General features: G+C 41.6%; 1 protein-coding gene across 1 annotated transcript in view; it reads left to right on the plus strand.

Annotated features, from left to right (window-relative positions):
• Nucleotides 1-4,684: 4,684 nt before the first annotated feature.
• Nucleotides 4,685-17,803, plus strand: part of MCM2 (minichromosome maintenance complex component 2) — a 340,582-nt gene continuing 327,463 nt past the window's right edge. Inside the window, exon 1 of the mRNA XM_044078541.1 lies at nucleotides 4,685-4,780. Coding sequence (XP_043934476.1) covers nucleotides 4,775-4,780 — 6 coding nt within the window. The 5' untranslated portion in view covers nucleotides 4,685-4,774. The remainder of the gene's footprint in view (nucleotides 4,781-17,803) is intronic.

Consider the following 17,803-nt stretch of genomic DNA (forward strand, 5'->3'; position numbering starts at 1 on the left):
TTATCCCTATGTACTCTGTCCTCTAATCCTACTCTTTTTGAAACATCTCTTTGTGAGCAGTCTCATACTCAGCCAGCCTTTTCTTCATTTTGACCTCTAATTTTTCAGTTTTATTAGCTCGTCTGAATATCACTTTAAAGCTTCTTCTGTTTTTCCACCCTTTTATTTGAGTTGATATACTCCCTCAGTGTTTCATTTATTTTAATCAGCTCAGAGCACAATTGACTTATTTTACCCTCTAGATTACGGGAAGCCATGTCTTGCACCAAAGCTGAGCTTGAACTTTTTTTTGCTGAACAGCTACAAGATTCTTCCCAGTCAGTGTCTTCTCCTTACCTTTTAAGTTGATTTTCTTTCAGGCTCTCTTGGTTTCTTCTTTGCAGGCATCCAGGCAGTGTACTTACTAGCCAGTAACTGAATTTTACTCAAGTTGACAATATATCTGGCTGCTGTTTCTCATTTTCTGTTTTCACACTGGGAGAGCTGATATTAAGTTGTTGATTAGTGTGCAGCCATCTTGGAACTGATTTTTTGATGTACTTTGGAATGGGTAAAATGTTATATAAACAGGTCTATATTACTTCATCAAATGGCTATTCAGCGAACAGCCATTCATCGAACACCTATTCAGTGAAGCTGCTCTTCAGTGAATGGCAAATTTTAAATAGGGCAAACAAGTGTCTATGCCCCCACACCCTACAATGTGGGGGGCTGTGTCCACACACCCCTGTAACTAAATAATCCAACTCCAAGATTGCACTACAATGGCGAAAAGGGCAAACTCTAGATGGTGGCCAACTGCTGGTTTGCCCTAGTTAAAATTCAATGTTCGATGAAGAGCGGCTTTGCTGAATAGGTGTTCGACGAAAGGCTATTTGCTGACTAGTCATTCAACTAAGTACTATAGACCCTATATAAACACACACACACACACGCACAATATATATATATATATATATATATATATATATAGCTAGGCATGTGGTAATATTGTTTGTTTTATTAGATCATTGATATTATAGAAAGTTTTTTAATTGGCCTGATCATCCAATTTGTTGTCTGTGAAGGGGCTTGATCTTAGAGAGGTGGCCTGATGTGATGATAATGATAGTTAATGTATCTTAAAATCTTGAAAGTGTCTTATTGTATATCATTGTAGCTATTTAAGTCATGTATTTTCTAATATTTAAAATGTATTATCATTTATTATTTTATATTAATGTATTATGCAAATTTTAATGACTGGCAGGCATTCAAGTAAAGTATTTTCAAATGTTTAAAATGTCTTATTGTATATTACTCTATGTTTTTGATTAATGTATTTTCAGATATTTAAAATGTATATTATTTTGCGTTAAATGTATTACATTTTAATAACTGTCTGGGTTGAAGCTTGTCACAAAGAAACACTTTATATGAATTTTCAATGCTCACAGCTTCTGTGCATTTTCAAACATTGTTGAATGTATATGCATTTTCAAGGAATGCTGACTGTGCTTTTTCAAGGAATGTTGAATTTTAAGGGAAGAGAAGTTTACTGTTGGTCATGCTAAGTCTGATCTCAGTGTGTAACTGTTTTGTTTAGCAAATGGCCATCATCAGAGTCTGTGCTATAAATTTTAAAATCGGTGTTAGCAGCACAACAGGTAGCATACTTGCCTTTGGTACAGAAGACTGTGGATTCAACTCCCACACCACATACATGGAGTGCTGATATTGCAAGGCCTCCTTTAAGGGATGTTGGGGTTGCTGCACTCCTGAGTGGATCCTCTATTGGATGAGATACCTACTAACTATTAACCTGTTGCCAGTTTGACAGCCATGGCATACCCTACTGTAATATTAAAGTTTACAGATTGTTTTTTTAAATGTAACATAGGCAGTTTATTTTTTAAGGGCAGCAGGCACTGAATTTGTACACAAACACTGAAAAGTAAAGTTGTTTGCCAGCAGCAACCTCTTCATTATTTATAGATCTCTTTAATATGTAATTATTCATGACTTTTACTTCTAAAGAGATTGTGTATATTGACTGAGATTGGTGGACTGTAATGATAGAAATCTGAGTGGCCTTTTGTGGTTGAAATGTTCCTTAATAGATGGTGCATCAAAGAACATGTGCATGGTCCAAAAATATGTGCAAGAGGCTTATGGTTTGAAAACAGTCCAATGGTAAACTTAATCCGCCACCGGCCAGATGCAATTTCTTTGAATGCGGGCTTCCTTTTAATGAATGCGAGCTTCAAGGGCAGAGAAGATTACTGTTCTGTTTTGATTGTGAGACTTTATCCTTTTGTTTAGCAAATGGCTATCAGTGGTTGTGCTATAAAATTTGAAATAAAAGCTTTAAATATCAATCAATGTAGAAGTAAAGAAGAAAGTAGTATTACACTAACAGGTCAGAACACTGTTTACGGTAACTGGGGACAACTAGCCAAGTAATAGGACACTAGAATGGCTGGGGGTGCTAATCCATTACCCTGTTGACTCCAGTTTAAGGTGATAATGGAGAAGACTGGGATTTGCCTAACCAGCACGTCACTCGGTATTCTGGATTTGCACTTACACATGATCCAGTGGTCTCGTTATTGCCAATTAAGCGATAATGGGGAAAACTGGATCACATCAGTATTTTTTGTGTAGCTGTCAGGACGTTATGGCAGTTGAATAACAGTAAGAGCTGCTGCATATCATCTCGGCCACAGCTCTCGACTTCTTTGCTCAAAAAACAGGGGCAAAACTAAAAACAATACTTACAAAACTCAGTATTGTTATTCATGCCTCTCAAGTGACCTCATTAGGAGGATTGCTCTTCATTTTGAGTCTTAAAACATTTCTCACTATTCCACATTCGAAGGGCATAATGTTATGCATTCAGTACTTTTCCAATTGATGTCAGGGACAGCCGAGAGATATGCTCACTGCTCAGCAATAATGAATCATTTTTTAATTTTAATTTCATCACATTTAGAAGCAGAAACACTTTCATGTAATAAGGGAGAGAGCACTGGACTTTGTGTAACCCGGCACTCGGTATTCTGGATTTTCACTTACAAGCGGTCCAGTGGTTTCCATTATCACCCAGAATTAACCAATAAACTTGCCAGAATGTCTTAGACTGTTAGAACACTAAAGGCTGGGTTTTGTATTAGAACATTACCCCACCAGATGCACAGTAGCAAGAACCGCCCAAAGCTCGCCCACTAAATGTTTCCCTGTAATTGCTAGTCTTACTATGAATAAACAGGACATACTACACTGGGGATGCACAAGCCAGTGCATTTCTTTGTGCTGGTCCCAAGCCCGGATAAATGGGAGGGTTGCGTCAGGAAGGGCATCCAGCGTAAAACTTCACCAACTCATTCATGCAGACAGCAGTAAATGTTTACATACCGGATTGGTTGAGGCCCGGGTTAACAACGACCGCCACCAATGCTGTTAGCCAACAGGGTGCTGGCGGAAATTGGGCTACTGTTGGCCGAAGGAGGAGAAGAGGCGGAAGGCATGGCTGAAGGCAGGAAGAGAGGAGAAAGGCTAGGACTGTGGTAGTGAGGGTCGGAACTTTGAATGTTGGCAGTATGACTGGTATAGGGAGAGAGCTAGCTGATATGATGGACAGAAGGAAGGTTGGTATATTGTGTGTGCAAGAGACCAGATGGAAAGGGAGTAAGGCTAGGTGTATCGGAGGTGGGTTCAAATTGTTTTATCATGGTGTGGATGGGAGGAGAAATGATGTAGGAGTTATCCTGAAGGAAGAGTGTGCTAAGAGTGTTTTGGAGGAGAAAAGAGTGTCAGATAGAGTGATGTTTATGAAGCTGGAAACTGATGATGTAATGATGAATGTTGTTAGTGCATATGCTCAACAAGTTGGGTGTGTGAATGGATGAGAAAGAAAATTTTTGGAGTGAGTTGGATGAAGTGGTGATGACTGTACCCAAGGGTGAAAGAGTGGTGATTGGAGCAGATTTCAATGGGCATGTTGGTGAAGGGAACAAAGGGGATGAGGAAGTGATGGGTGGGTAGGCCCCATGCAAAAGCAATTTAAAGCACAAAATTAGGTGGGTGTGTAAAGTACTGCGTACATACTGCCCTTCTGACCCTAACAGTTGAACCTGTACTTACATCTCTTAATTAAAGGACACACAATACACAGAACTATGAGTTAGAATGGCCGTATTTCAAGAACGGCAACAAACAGTCACAGATGGCATGGAATTTTCAAAATGAATATTCAACAGGTGGCTGGATAATCAGCATGGCTTGTCACTCAGTCGTATTTTGCATGCAATCTCACACGGGCTTGCCATGTCAATCATGTACGCCATGCACATTCTTGCGCTAAAAACGCGGTGGGGTAATGTTCTAATACAAAGCCAAAGGTTGTCAAACCAAAAACTACACTAACACTGTAAAAGTCTAAAACTTATCCCAAAGTATTTTCATTACCCATTTTCTCATAACTTACATAACTAAAGAAATACAAGCTCAAACACAAATTCTTTATAATTTAAATATTCATGAATAAATGTTAATAATTCATAACAATGCGGCTATTATTTGTACAATAACCAATTGAAGACTTTAGAAAGAAAAAAGCCCGCGGAAACCTCAGAGCGGGGAGGTAACCCTCTTGAATATGTATTAAGAATGTTGCGGCGGACCATTCTGATTGGTTTGACGAGCTGAAACTTTTCGCGGGCTTTGGGTACTCCGCGCGAAAAATTAAGAAAACTCTTTTACGGTCGCCAAGAGTGTGCTGTCCGTTTCGATCAAAATGGCTGTGAGTAAAATTTGTTGTAAAATTTCGCTGTTTAAGTGTTCTATACTAAATTTGTACAGTGTTAAGTTGTCTGGTTTGCAGTATGTAGTTATTAATGATTGCGATGTGCTTGTCAAAGTGTATGTTTTTACTGTTTACGTTTAGGATGGAACACGGCAGTGATGGCCCAAAGTAACTTTTTTCCTAGATCTGTTGTGTGTAGTTAATGCTAAGTTATAGACATTTGGAAAAAAAATCACCGCAGTTACAGTTAACTGTAATTTAAGTAGTTTGCTGTGTAAGCACGATTACTGTGAGAAACTGTAATAATGCCATCCCGTCGGTTGTGTGATTTGTCATCAGAATTGTAAAAGTAATAGGTTACGGATTGTGAAACCCACTGTTATTAGGATCATAATTGGAGTTGTGCAGTATTTTTTTGTGTAATAAGGGTTGAATATCTGTTTTGGTGTGTCTTTGCAGCACTAGAAGTTAAACATCAATTGGGTATGCGTTCTCCTGTGAAATTGTATTTATTGTTTTGTGGAGTGGATTTGAGTTGTTAAATGACGTGTATCGAAATCATTCTGTTCCATTTGTATTTTTTGTTGAGGTGGGTGCTGGGTTGTAGGTACTGCGAGGAACGGTGGTGGGTTCCACTGCAACAAACCAGTGGGTGCGTTTTTTTTTTTTTTGATTCCGGCGGCTTCTCCTGGGATTATTTTTTCTACAGGTTCTTGATTTTGACAGTTGTTACAAAGCGTCAAGTTTGTTCCTGTGGTTGGGTTTAGTTTTGTTGTTGCTATAACTGTAATTGACTGTTACAATTTGTGACAGTAGCTCTTGCTTTTTTTTCTAAGTTGGCTGGGGGCTTGGTCTTTGACTGAGTACCGGCACAGATGATTGACAGCATCTGTTAAGTAAACTTGTTAGATCTTGGACATCTGCTTCTGCGCAGCTTAGCAGTGTAACATAAACGGAAGTAACGGGAATGTTAAGTGAAAACGAGGGAGGGAGCATATAGTTCTTTAATGAACTGTTGGAATTATTATTCATAACACAGGCAAAATTGCCTTTCTGTTTTATTGATTTGGTAGTAAATTAAGAAAGACTGGGTTATTTGCTGTCAGTCAGTAGGTATACATTAACTGCAAGAAAGCAAGGGCATAGCGAAGCAAAATACTATAGAGAATTCCCTTCTGCACACACACCCTCAATTGTACTTCATTAGGAGGCGCTTTCCTCATTTTGATTTTATTATAAAGTCTGTGTTCCACACTGCCTGGACTGTCCTTGGCAATTACGGGGCCCAGTTTGGACTGTTTGGGTAATCCTTTGCCACCCCCACCTCCCCCGACACTTACTAGCCTCTTGAACTTAAGACTGTTTCAGACTAGTTATTGCAAATGTATGCTGTTGCTGTGGATTAAAATAAAACTATTTATTAGCATGTATTCTGTCATAAGACAGGTTAAAACAGAAGTAAGCTACCGGACATTTATATCAGCCCACCACCACCTGAGGGTGTAGCTAGGCATATTCAGTGAGTGCACTCAAATGTGTATTTTTTCCTGAGCAACTTCAGCACCCAAAAAGCAATATATTGTTTAGAAGTGTGTAAATGAATATTTAGAGCATAGATGTTTGCAAAGAATGCTTAAGTGCCTAGCTGGCCTTAGGCATAGGCCAACTAGGGGGTTGACTATGGCTCTGCACTAGCAGGGGTGCTTTTTCAATCTGAATGGTGTATGATCTGGCTGGATGGGGGAACCAGGTGGTGTGTGTATGGGGGGGGGTGTGCTGTGGAGCCCTTTTGCCTTGGGTGTCAGTTGACCAAAGGCTGGCCCTGTTTAAGTGAAGAGAATAAAAGTCTTTTGGCTTTTCCCGGTTCGGGGTTGGCACAGTGGATCACTGATCTGCTATTGATTGGCAGTGGATTTTTTACAGTGTCATGCTGCCAGCCTGGCGCCCAACCTTTACAGAAGGCGTGCATGCATACCTACCTGCACATCTCTAAAGTTTACTCTACCGCGGGGGGATGTGCAGACTTCGCACAGAAGGGGCTGTAGCTGACAATCGAACCAGAGAACCTCTTGCTGTGGAATGACAATGCTAACTGCTGCCCCCACAGCCTCCGTTTAAGTGAAAAGAATATATCACTAAAATATCTTTTTATGGAAATAAAAAGAATAGTAACGGTTGAAAATAACTTGTCACCTTCCTGTATGGAAGGGGGGTAGCATTTTGAAGGTTGAGTAAATTTTTAAAATGGAAGGTGGGTGGTAGGTGCAACAGCATTAGGTATTGGCACAAAATGTAAATTTCTAGCTACACTCCTGCCGTCACTTAACATATAATGTAGTTATCTCTCAGGGTCTACTAAACTTGCTCGGATATGCTCAGAGACGTCTGTAACGTGGTGTCAAAAGATGTGGACAACCATAGCTTACCAGGAAATATGTTCCCAAAGTTTGTAGTACTGCCTAGATCTCCTGAACCTTGGCTGTAGGTTTCCTTCAATCTTATAACATTTTATTTTGCCTTTTCTGTCTCTCCTTTCATGGCTTCCTCTCATTTGACTTGTGCCTTACTCTCCCTCACATCCCATGCGCAACAAATTGTGCATGCTGCAACTATATCTATATCTTTAACACTTTGCTCCAAAGAAACATTACACTATGATGCAATTTAACAACTTATTTTACTGACACTTTCTTACATCACTACTTATTTATTTTACATTTGTTAACCGGGAAATTATGACTGGACCAGGTCCATTTTCAGCGGAGGCCCGGGGAGGAAATCTCCAACATCAGTTTATACAAATACAGTACATCCAGCATAATGCACAAAACAGGTTACATAATGTATGCTGAGCATAGTAATATAACAAGAATTAAAAACACTCCAGGTAAAAGAAGATATAGAACATGGGTAAAAAGACAATGTCAGTCATACATTGGTAAGAAAAGAAAATATATAAAGTAAGATTTTACAGTTAAAAGTACCTTTTCAGATATGAATGTGTTTACTTATGCTATACCTGACTTGCATTAGTTTTGATTAATGTTTTTCTTGGTGGTGGGTTTTTTTTTTTTTTTTGCTTTGTTACTGCTTTAACATTTTCAGCAAAGTGAATACTTTATCTGATGTCATAAATCTTTATTCCTTACTGATGGGACTAGGGTTCCGTCCTCGGAACAGACACGGCCGTTTCCAAGCTCAAGCCAGCGAAAAACTCTCAGCCAAGACCTACCCATAATGCCCCTGTCATAGTTATTCTCGTTTGCCATGTTCTTCGTCAGATGTGCCTAGCCATCTCTCTGAAAGCTAAGTGGAAATTTGTGATTTTTTTGGTGCATTTTCTCTTCCAACTTTCTTGTTTTTTAGTCAGTTTAGCCTCTTCTTACTATCGCCTATAACCTACTTCTATTTCCTACCCTTTACCTTTGGTAATGAAATCTCTACCATCGTTGGTACTGTCCCTCTCTCCTGCCTATGGTAGGCCTTTCTTTACCGCTTGTGGTATTTTTTAAATACCATCATTTGTATTTTCTCCTTTTTCTTTCCTTCTTACTGTTTCCTTTAGGATACCCCTTTGTTGCCTGTACTAGGTCAGACAAAGTTAAGTTGGGGTTTAATCAGTGTGACAAATGTGGGCTTAAGATGCCCAACTTGGACGGCCACGCTTTATGCTTTTACTGTTTGGTCATGGACCATATTAAAGCTGATTGTGACATTTGTGCTGGTTTTAGCAATCGCATGCTAGCAGGGTGTAAAAATAAGCTTATTTTGAAAGGTTTAATCAAAACACCTTTTTCGGAGGCTCTATCTGGGTCTGAGGTCTCACCGCCTCCAAAGACCAAAAACACAAGGAAAAATGGAGTCACTCAGTTCCTGCATCTCCGTCAGTTACAGAACCGAGCCAGCTCTGTGCTTCTCCGGCGCTCCTGGCACAGATATTTTCGGCACCAGGCCCTGTGTATTCTTCTTCGGTGCCATCTCTGATGTTGACTCCTATTTCAGTTCCAGCGTCGGCACCACCGGATTTGGTGCTGACCTTGGTTCCGACATTGGTTTCCACGACTATACCTGCTTCGGTACCATCCCTGGCCACGGTGCCGATAGCTTCTTCGGCTCCACATATTATGATCTCTGCTCCTAAAGTCAAATATCTCCCAAGAACCAGATACACTCCAGCGTACGACCTTTTTTTTTTTTTTTTTTTTTTTTTTTGGCATCAGTTTAGTCCCTTTCTTGAAAGACCTGATTCTCCTTCAGCAGCCTCCTTTAGATCCACCAGGAGCCTTTCTGAACTAGATGTAGTGCGGGTTGTGGACCAGCTTCTGGCAGCTAGGGGATTGCCCACACCAGCTAGACCTTCCGTCCCCTTTGGCTCAGAATCCTTCACAGCATATTCTCCTGTTTATCCTCCTCTGGCCTTTACCCAAGCCCTGGAGTACCTTGATACCTAGCCTGGCGCCGTCTGTGTCCACAGCTCCGACTTCCAGTCCTCTCGGAACTCCTCACCTGGAGGTAGGCACCTCAGGGAAGAGTGTGACCCAGGTTCTGTGGTTATCCTTATCAGTTCTGGGCTCCCATCCCTCCTTGGGCAGGCCTGCTTTCCACATGATGGAGACGTTCCTTGCCTCCACAGCGCTCGCAGTCAGCATCAAAGACATCTGCACCAGAACCCCAACGGTCTACTTCGGGATCCCGGGAATGGGAACTGCCAGACCTCCCATTGAAGGCAGCCCTTTCTCTGGAGTCTTCCTCAGAAGATCCCACTGGGGGGAACCACCCTGGAAGAAACGGTGCAAGAGGAAGCACCTTGATTCCCCTAGGAATCTATCACTGAAGACACTAATCGTGGGGACCCTTCTCCATCACAGTCTCCACCGGACTACATCTCATTTGGAGACATTCTCGAAATCCTCAAGCAGCGAGGAGACTGGAAGTCCTCTAACCCTTTTTCTGAGGAATCTGTGTTCTTGCAGGCCTTCTGTGCCCAGCCATCTACTTCCTGGGTGACCCCACCTGCAGATGAGCTTGTTAAGCTGATCATGCAGCGTGCCTGGAAGGCCCCAGACAACATAGAACCTGTTCCCCAGAGGCCAGACAAAATTCTATCCACACATGAAAACCAGCCCCACTGGTCCAAGTAGTTGACAGTTGATTCCATGGTATTCCCGGCGGGCACCAAGAGGGAACTGGCAGAAGATAGTTCCACTGTCTATCCTCCGAACAGGGAGTCTCAGGCCATGGACAGACTAGGGAAGCAGACCTATGCTTCAGTGACCTTTGCCATTCGGTCGCTGCACTATCTGGCACACCTCACTGTCCTCCAAAGAGACCTAATCTCTGAAATGTCTTCCTCTTTGGTGGGGGTACTGCTTGATGAGGTGTGTTGACACTGTTGCCTCGCAGCTAGCTACCCTTGAATCTATCTCAAACTCCTCTATGGGTCTGATATCTCACACCGCCGAGGGGGCAGCTCGAGCTGCCGCATCAGGCATTGTCATGAGACGTAATGCTTGGATGTGATTGTGTGATTTCGCAGACCCCTTTAAATCTTCCTTCATAAACGCGCCTGTCGAAGAATCTGCATTTTTTGGTCCCAAAGTACGAGACACACTAGCACGAAGTGAGAAAGACGGAAAGACCAGGTCTGCTGTGAGTATACATTTTTCCAACCACCCCCAGAGGTCCTACTCCAGGAACCAGAAGGGAGGAAAAATGTGGTTCAGTAAATCCCAAGGATCTTTTCCTGACAAGGGGGGAGGGAGGGCAGGAAGTAAAGATCTACAACACAGATGGAATGTTATGGTAAGACATAACTTCTTTATCTTGTGTTGTAAATCTTTATTCATTCCTTACTGTTAGGACCGAGTCCCCAGCTACTTGAGTCCTGGGTGGCCCTAAGGGAGAACATTCCTGAGCACCATAGAACCAAAAGATGCTCGTCCCCAGGAGGCCAAATCCAGTTTGTAATGGGTGATAAAGGTATGAGGTCTTGCCCAAGTGGCTGCTGTGCCGATATCAGCCATAGAGGCTCTGGAATTAAAAGCCACTGAAGTAGCCATCTATCTAGTAGAGTGAGCCTTTATTTTGGAAGCTAAGAACACTTTGTTTTGGTGGTAGATGAAAGTAATGGAGTTCCTGAACCACGATGATGGTAATTTTGGAAACAGGCTTACCCATTCTGAGTCCTGCAAAGACCACAAACAATTGATCCGTTTTTTTCTGAAAGATTTAGTTCTAAGTAGAAACAAAATTGCCTATGAACATAGAGGGTATGCAGATGGTATTCCCCTCTATTTGAATGGTGGGAAAAAGAAAACAGTTAGGTCAATAGATTGATTAATGGAAAAAACAGGAATGACCTTGCACAAAAAGAAGGGAGTCCGTACGTAGGGACAATCTTTCCCTATGAAAAATCAAGTAAGGTTTCTTGACACTCAAGGCCAACGAGGATATGCTAAGGTAAGGGCTACTAATAGTTTTCCAAGAAAAAAATTTGATATCACAGGAATTGGAAGGCTCGAATGGAGGACTCGTTAATGACTGAAGCACCAACGTCCGGTCCCATGGTTCTATAGGAGGCTTGACAGGAGGTTTAATATGTAAAACTTTCATGAAGGTTTTGCACAGACAGTGTGACATAGCAGATGAATTGTCAGTTCCATTGTAAAAGTTTTCAATAGCTGCTAAATGCACTGTAATTGTCAATGCTGAAGCTCCTGTGTGCAACAGGGTAGTGAGGTACTGAAGGGTCTTCTGAATAGGGATCTATATTATGTTCTTTGGTCCATCTAGAGAACCTAGTCCACTTACTGGAATAAATTTTTTTTCTGGGGGGCGGTTTGTGCGAAGCCAGAAGGATCTCTCTAACAGGGGATGAAATATCAGGTAGCCTGGCAATCATCGGAAGTGGAGAAACCAAGCTGTGAGCTTGAGGGTGTGGAGATTTGGGTGAATCAATCCCTGAGGATGAGATGGCAGACCTTGGGATTGATCCAGGATCCACGGACTTTAAATCAGGTGAGGCCATAGGAATGGGAACCGGACTTGGGGGCAATGAGGATCACTTTACTTCTCAACCTTTGAGCTTTCTGTAGAAGTTTCGGGATGGGGAGAAAGGCATACAGTAGACCTGGGGGCTAATAGTGAGTCAGAGCATCCCTCAATGACTCCCCCTGTGGGGGGATCAGGGCAAAATAGCTTCTGGATTTGTTGTTTAGGGGAGAACCAAACATGTTGCAGCAAGGCCTGCCCCAACGGCGGAAGATCTGATCCGTTATAGGTTTGATTGAGGGACCACTCGTGAGGCATCAAAATGTTCTTACTCAGATTGTTCGCAATAAGATTGGCATTCCCAGGAATGTGCGTTGCTATGAAAAAGCAGTTGGAAGCCATCGCCCACTGCCAAATTCTCATGGCTTCCTGACACGGGGTAACACCTGGTTCTTCCTTGTTTGTTGCTGTACCAGATGACTGACATGTTGTCCGATTGAATTGCAGTGGTCCCAGAAGGAAGGGATGTGTGGAACGCTAAGAGAACTGTCCTCAATTCCAGGACATTTATGTGCAAATTGGCTTCCATGGGTGACCAGGTGCCTTGGGCGGTCTTTCCCTGGAAATGCCCCCCCAATCAGGGAAGTGTCCATGGTCACCATGGGCGGGGAAGAAAGAATGGTCACCACCAAAGATTTGATTCTGGCTTCATCCACCATAGCATTTCTTTCCTGCAAAGATTTGCAAGGCGTATCGTGGTCGAGTGGGTGAGTTAAGATAGACTATTGTTATGACAAGAGTCACTAATAGTCTCATGTGCAACCTCACCAGTGGTACTAAGCTAATGGTTGCTGCCATAGTCTAATGGTTGTAGTACAAGGTGTGCTGGTACATATGTCTGTGAGAGGAGGACTTGAATCTGGTTTCTTGTTTGAAAGCTTGTGAGGAGGAAGGGAAGCTTGACAAGACGTTATGTCGGGCTGTCGAGAGACCAAAGGGTAGTACCCTGAGCTGATAATTGGCTCCCAGCCAGAAGCGGAGAAATCTTCTGGAGCATTTGTCCACCTTGTGTGGTAATACGTGTCCTGGAGGTCTATAGAGCACATCCAGTTGTCCTTCCCCAGAAAGGGTAAAATGGACTGAACTGTGACCATCTGGAATTTGAGGTTTGATGAATTTTAGTAAACTGAGATCCAGGATTGGTCTCCAGCCCCGTCTTTTTTTTTTTTTTTTTTTGGCACTAAAAGGAACCTCGAGTAAAAGCCGGATCCTCTTTGGTCTGGTGGGACTGATTGGATGAAACTCTCTCAGCAGATTTTCGATTTCTAAGGCTGCAGCCTCCATCTGACGTTTTTCTGGCTCTGGGAGTGAGGTCAAACGGGATACGATAGCCTCTGGATATTATTCTCTGCACCCACGCATCCGTTATGAGTTGCCAGGCCTGTAGGTGCAGAGAAAAACTACCCCTGACTGCTTCCAGAGGAAAGCAATCTGGCCGCTGTTCAGGAGTGCTAGAAGGGTCGGCCAGAGAAGGAATCCCTAGCACCCTGGTTACACGAACCCCCTCTGCCCAAAGGGGTGTCTTCCAGATGAGTTGCCCACTCTACCCCAGGAGGATTGCTAATCATGAGTGTCACGAAAAGATCCTTGGGACTTCTTGAACCACAATTTTCCTCCCCTCTGATTTCTGGAGTAGGACCTCTGGGGGGTGGAAATACATATGTCCACAGTAGACAAGGTCTTCCCATCCTTCTCACTACATGAAAGTGTCTCTCTTACTTTGGGACCAAAAAGGGAAGATTTGTCAACAAGCGTGTTGACAAAGGAAGATTTAAAGGGGTCTGCAAAGTCGCACAAAATCATCCAAGCATGCTGTCTCATAATGATGCTCGATGCGGCTGCTCAAGCTGCACCCTCAGTGTGAGAAATCAAGCGCATCAAGGAGTTGGAGATTGATTCCAAGGTTCCCTTTTGGTGGCCACTGCCACGATCATGGAATCTACTGCCACGATCATGGAATCTACTACCAACTGTTTGGACCAATTGGGCTGGTCTTCTGGGGTGGACAAAGTTTTGTCTGGCCTCCAGGGGACGGGTTCTATGTTGTCAAGGGCCTTCAGGCACGCTGCACAATGTCAAAGCTCCTCTGCAGGTGGGGTTGTCCAGGAAGGAGACGGTAAAGGAATAAATAAAAAAAAAAATTATATATTGCACTGCTTTGTTTCAGATCAGGAAAACCTCTCTCTGCAGGTTGGTGTCACTTTGAGGTAACCATTTTATTAAAACTAACTTTGAGCAACATCTAGCTAGGGACTCATAGTTACCCCACCCACTATCTCTCTGGAGACTCTTCTGAGGGTAACATTAGCAGGTGTTTGGCTGAAGTCCCAAAACTAGTGATAAGACCAGTTCTAACTAGTTGTATACAATGCAGTATTATGGGCTGAACAAAGCTCTTCCATGCATTTCAACAGCCGCGTGTAAACTGGTAAGCAAAGGTGAAAGTGTTGTGGCACTTCCAGGTTCAGTTATAGATGTAAAGAAACTCAGACAACCCAGCATGCATTCTTTTCTATGCACTGCCATTAGTAACCTTTTTTTGTGACATTAAATCGTTAAAATATTTAATTTGTGTTTGACGCTAGTCTCGAACATCACAGTCTCCCCCAGGCAAACCATTTATTTTTGTGACTGTAGATGCAAACTGCTGTATCTTGCCCATTGTCCTGCTCTAGAGGGCTTGAACAAAAAACCCTTCTTAAGGGATCTTTTGACTTACAGCAGTCTTAGTCTTCACTAAAATCCCTACAGTAGTCTCTTAGTCTTCAACTAAAACCTCTACCACTTAAGTGCACAGTTGGTGCCTTCTCTATAATTGGCCCCAAAGTTTGGAGCACTTATTCCTCCACTTTAATTCTTTTCATCTTTCGAAATAAAAAGTCCTTATTTTATTATGCTTCTGTTCTTGCTTCAAGTACACATTTGAATCCTATATACTGTAACTTGGAGCTAGCCCGCAGTAATAGTGTACATTCGGATCCAAAGGAAAACTAATATTTTAGCTGACAAATTTAACTCCACCTACAGTAATTATTCCACAATCCCAACCACACTATAATTACTGTGGAACACTAATTTCTTCCAAGTTGTAGAGCGAAGCAACTTTTAAAAAGTGTGCTGAAGTAGCTCAGGTGGGAGTATTAGACTGAAGATGTCTGGTTCAATCCTGGGTTTAGGCCAAGAAGTGATTTCAACTTACCAGCAAAGGCTTTGGGAATACACATATTGGGGGAAGTGGCTTGCATAATGGTTAAAGTCCTCAATTCACCAATACAATATACAGGGTTTTATTCTGACCTGGTTATTGGCTAGGCGTCTACTGGCATATTTACCTATGAACCTCTGGACATGAATACTTGTACTACCAACAAGTCAAACACCCCTAACACCTTTGTCCCACACTAACCATGCTTCTACTTGGGGTCTTCATAAATTTTATTTTGTCAGAGGAAGGACCTTCCTCTAAAACCTCATTAATTTCTTTGCTTCAGTGATACTTTAATTGTATAGTGGATTACACTGTACTTGTAAGAAATTCTGGACCTGGCTAAGGCCTTTGACAGTATTCTACATGCAGGCAGTATTGACCAAATGTTTAAACCTGAATACAAATAAAATGCTTAGTGTTGGACTATTTGGCATCTATTTCTCAGATCATCAGGCAAGTACTTCTGGCTTGTCGTTATTTAACTTGTATATGACTGTAAACTGGGTAAGGAGTTAAATCTTCCACTGACTCAACTCTTTTGGACATTTGTTGGACCATATAAACAACTAGTTCAATTAAATATGAAAAAAAATGTATATCTCATTTTGGTAAACAAAATATTTCCATGTAACATCACTATAGTCAGAAACTGAAAGGGAACTGTGTGTGCTTTGATTCCTTATTTGACCATTGTATCCCCACAGTAGTTTGGAAAGCCTTTCTAGCTCATATAATTTTAAAAAGGCTCTCCTCTTGATATCCCATTAACATTTATCTCATCATAACCATTACTGAATACAGTTTTGGCTTCTATTTGCCTAAACCTATCTTTCAAAAAGCAAAGCATCTCAAGGCAAGTGAGATGTATCACTATTTCAATTGAATGTGTAGTTGAGGTGAACAGAATCCGGTGGATGAGACTTGGTGGTTAGAGTACCTGAAAAACTATGGGTGGAAAGTTTTTGATACATTACAGGGAGGTGGCATCAAAATATTCCAAATGACCATGTGGCACAGAAAAATATATCTTTTTACTGTGCTCCAGATGACCCATGTTTGAGTGACACAAGCAGTGTAAGGGTTGCAGGGAGAGGATAGGAGTGAATAACTGCCTGCCTATTCTGGGAGAGTCCTTGGTGTCTCCCCATTCTATTACCTTTCCCTCTGTAGTTACTTGCCCCTAATACCTTGGTTCCTTTGCCAGTTTTCTCCAGTAAATTCCAGCCCACTCTTGTCTGTTGTCTATATCCTTAATTGCAGTCATCCCTGTTGCTGGAATCTCCTCTCAGTTCCAGTGTTGTCTTGGTTCTTAAAGCTTTCTGCTATTTCATGAATATAATATTCTCTATGGTGATTATTCTCTTTTAAAGGTCTGCACCCAAAATCCCAGTCTCTTCTTGTTTCTTGAGCTTCCCCCTGTTTTAGCATCTCCTTTCACTCTAATTTTCTGCTTGTGCTATGTGTAGGAGCCTTAACTGTGTTGCTCTGAAATACCCTTTCAGATTTGGGTAATCCCAACCCACCTTGTTTTTAGTCCCCTTTAGTCTTGTACACCATGTCAGGCATATTTTTTAATCAGATTTTAATAGAGCTGAATGATTTTATCTTTGAGGGGAAGACTGCAACAGTCAGGTGGATAGCTTATTATTCCAATAGAACATTTTAATTGCTTGTATCTTACTATTGATATCCATGTAACAGAGCTTCCATTTTCTTGGTTTTTGTTTCTTCCCACATATCCTTAGCTGCTACACTGGAATAATTTGTAATCCATACTTAATTTCACCATGTCCCCAGAAATATGGATATTGCTGAACCAATTTGTATGTGGGTACATAATTTACTGCTATTGCCTTTGTTTGTTTTACCTTCATTAATTTTGTAACCCGAAAAGGTTTGAAACTCTCAATATATTCCACAACACTGTAATGTCCCTTTCTGGTTTTGTCAGGTGTAAAATGTCATCTACATATACAGCGAGTCCCTTATTTTGTTTATTTGTGTCGTATGTATAACCTTTGGCAAAGGAAAAGCAAGGATTATCAGAGAGGACCTCACCCACTTTAATTTTCGCCTTCTATCCTTCATATAGCCTCCTAATCAACTGTGTAATTTTTCAGGGGAAGCAAATGGTTAACATTACTCTGTTCATAAAGTCCCAGCGTACTTTCTCTGCATCAAACCCCACCAATAACAATGGTATTTTCATATGTTCTGCTTACCTCTGGATCATCCACATTCTGTTTATGTTGTCAAATGTTTCCCTCCCCTCTACAAAACCACATTGATCCATATCTATCAATTTGGCATCACGTTTGCCATTCTTTAAGCTGTTGTAGACACTAACATTTTATAATGGTTTAGATTTGAAATGGGCATGTATGAAGGTGGATCTGATGGATCTTTACCCTCACTGTTTTACAGCTACCACTGCTTTCTTCCAGGAAGTTGGTACTTTTCTTTAAAATTCTGTTAAACAAAACCTTCAGGTCTTTCAGTTTTTTTACCTTCCTAGTTTACTAGCTTCCACAGGAATACCATCCATTCATACGGACTTTCATGTAGATTGGTTATGCATCACCATTTTTCTCATTTCCTCCTATTCTGTTAGTAATTGAGTCTCCTCTAGCCTTGGCATATTTATTTCTTCCTTAAACCTTTCCATGATTATTCCATATTGCTCTGATTTATACAGACTTCATATAATTTCCAAAATAGTTCCAATACTTCTAAAGTATCCCCTATCTGTCTTGTTATAAGCT

This window comes from Protopterus annectens, chromosome 7.part1, assembly GCF_019279795.1.
Source record: "Protopterus annectens isolate FY-2018-M chromosome 7.part1, PAN1.0, whole genome shotgun sequence".
In the NCBI taxonomy this organism is placed as follows: Eukaryota; Metazoa; Chordata; order Ceratodontiformes; family Protopteridae; genus Protopterus; species Protopterus annectens.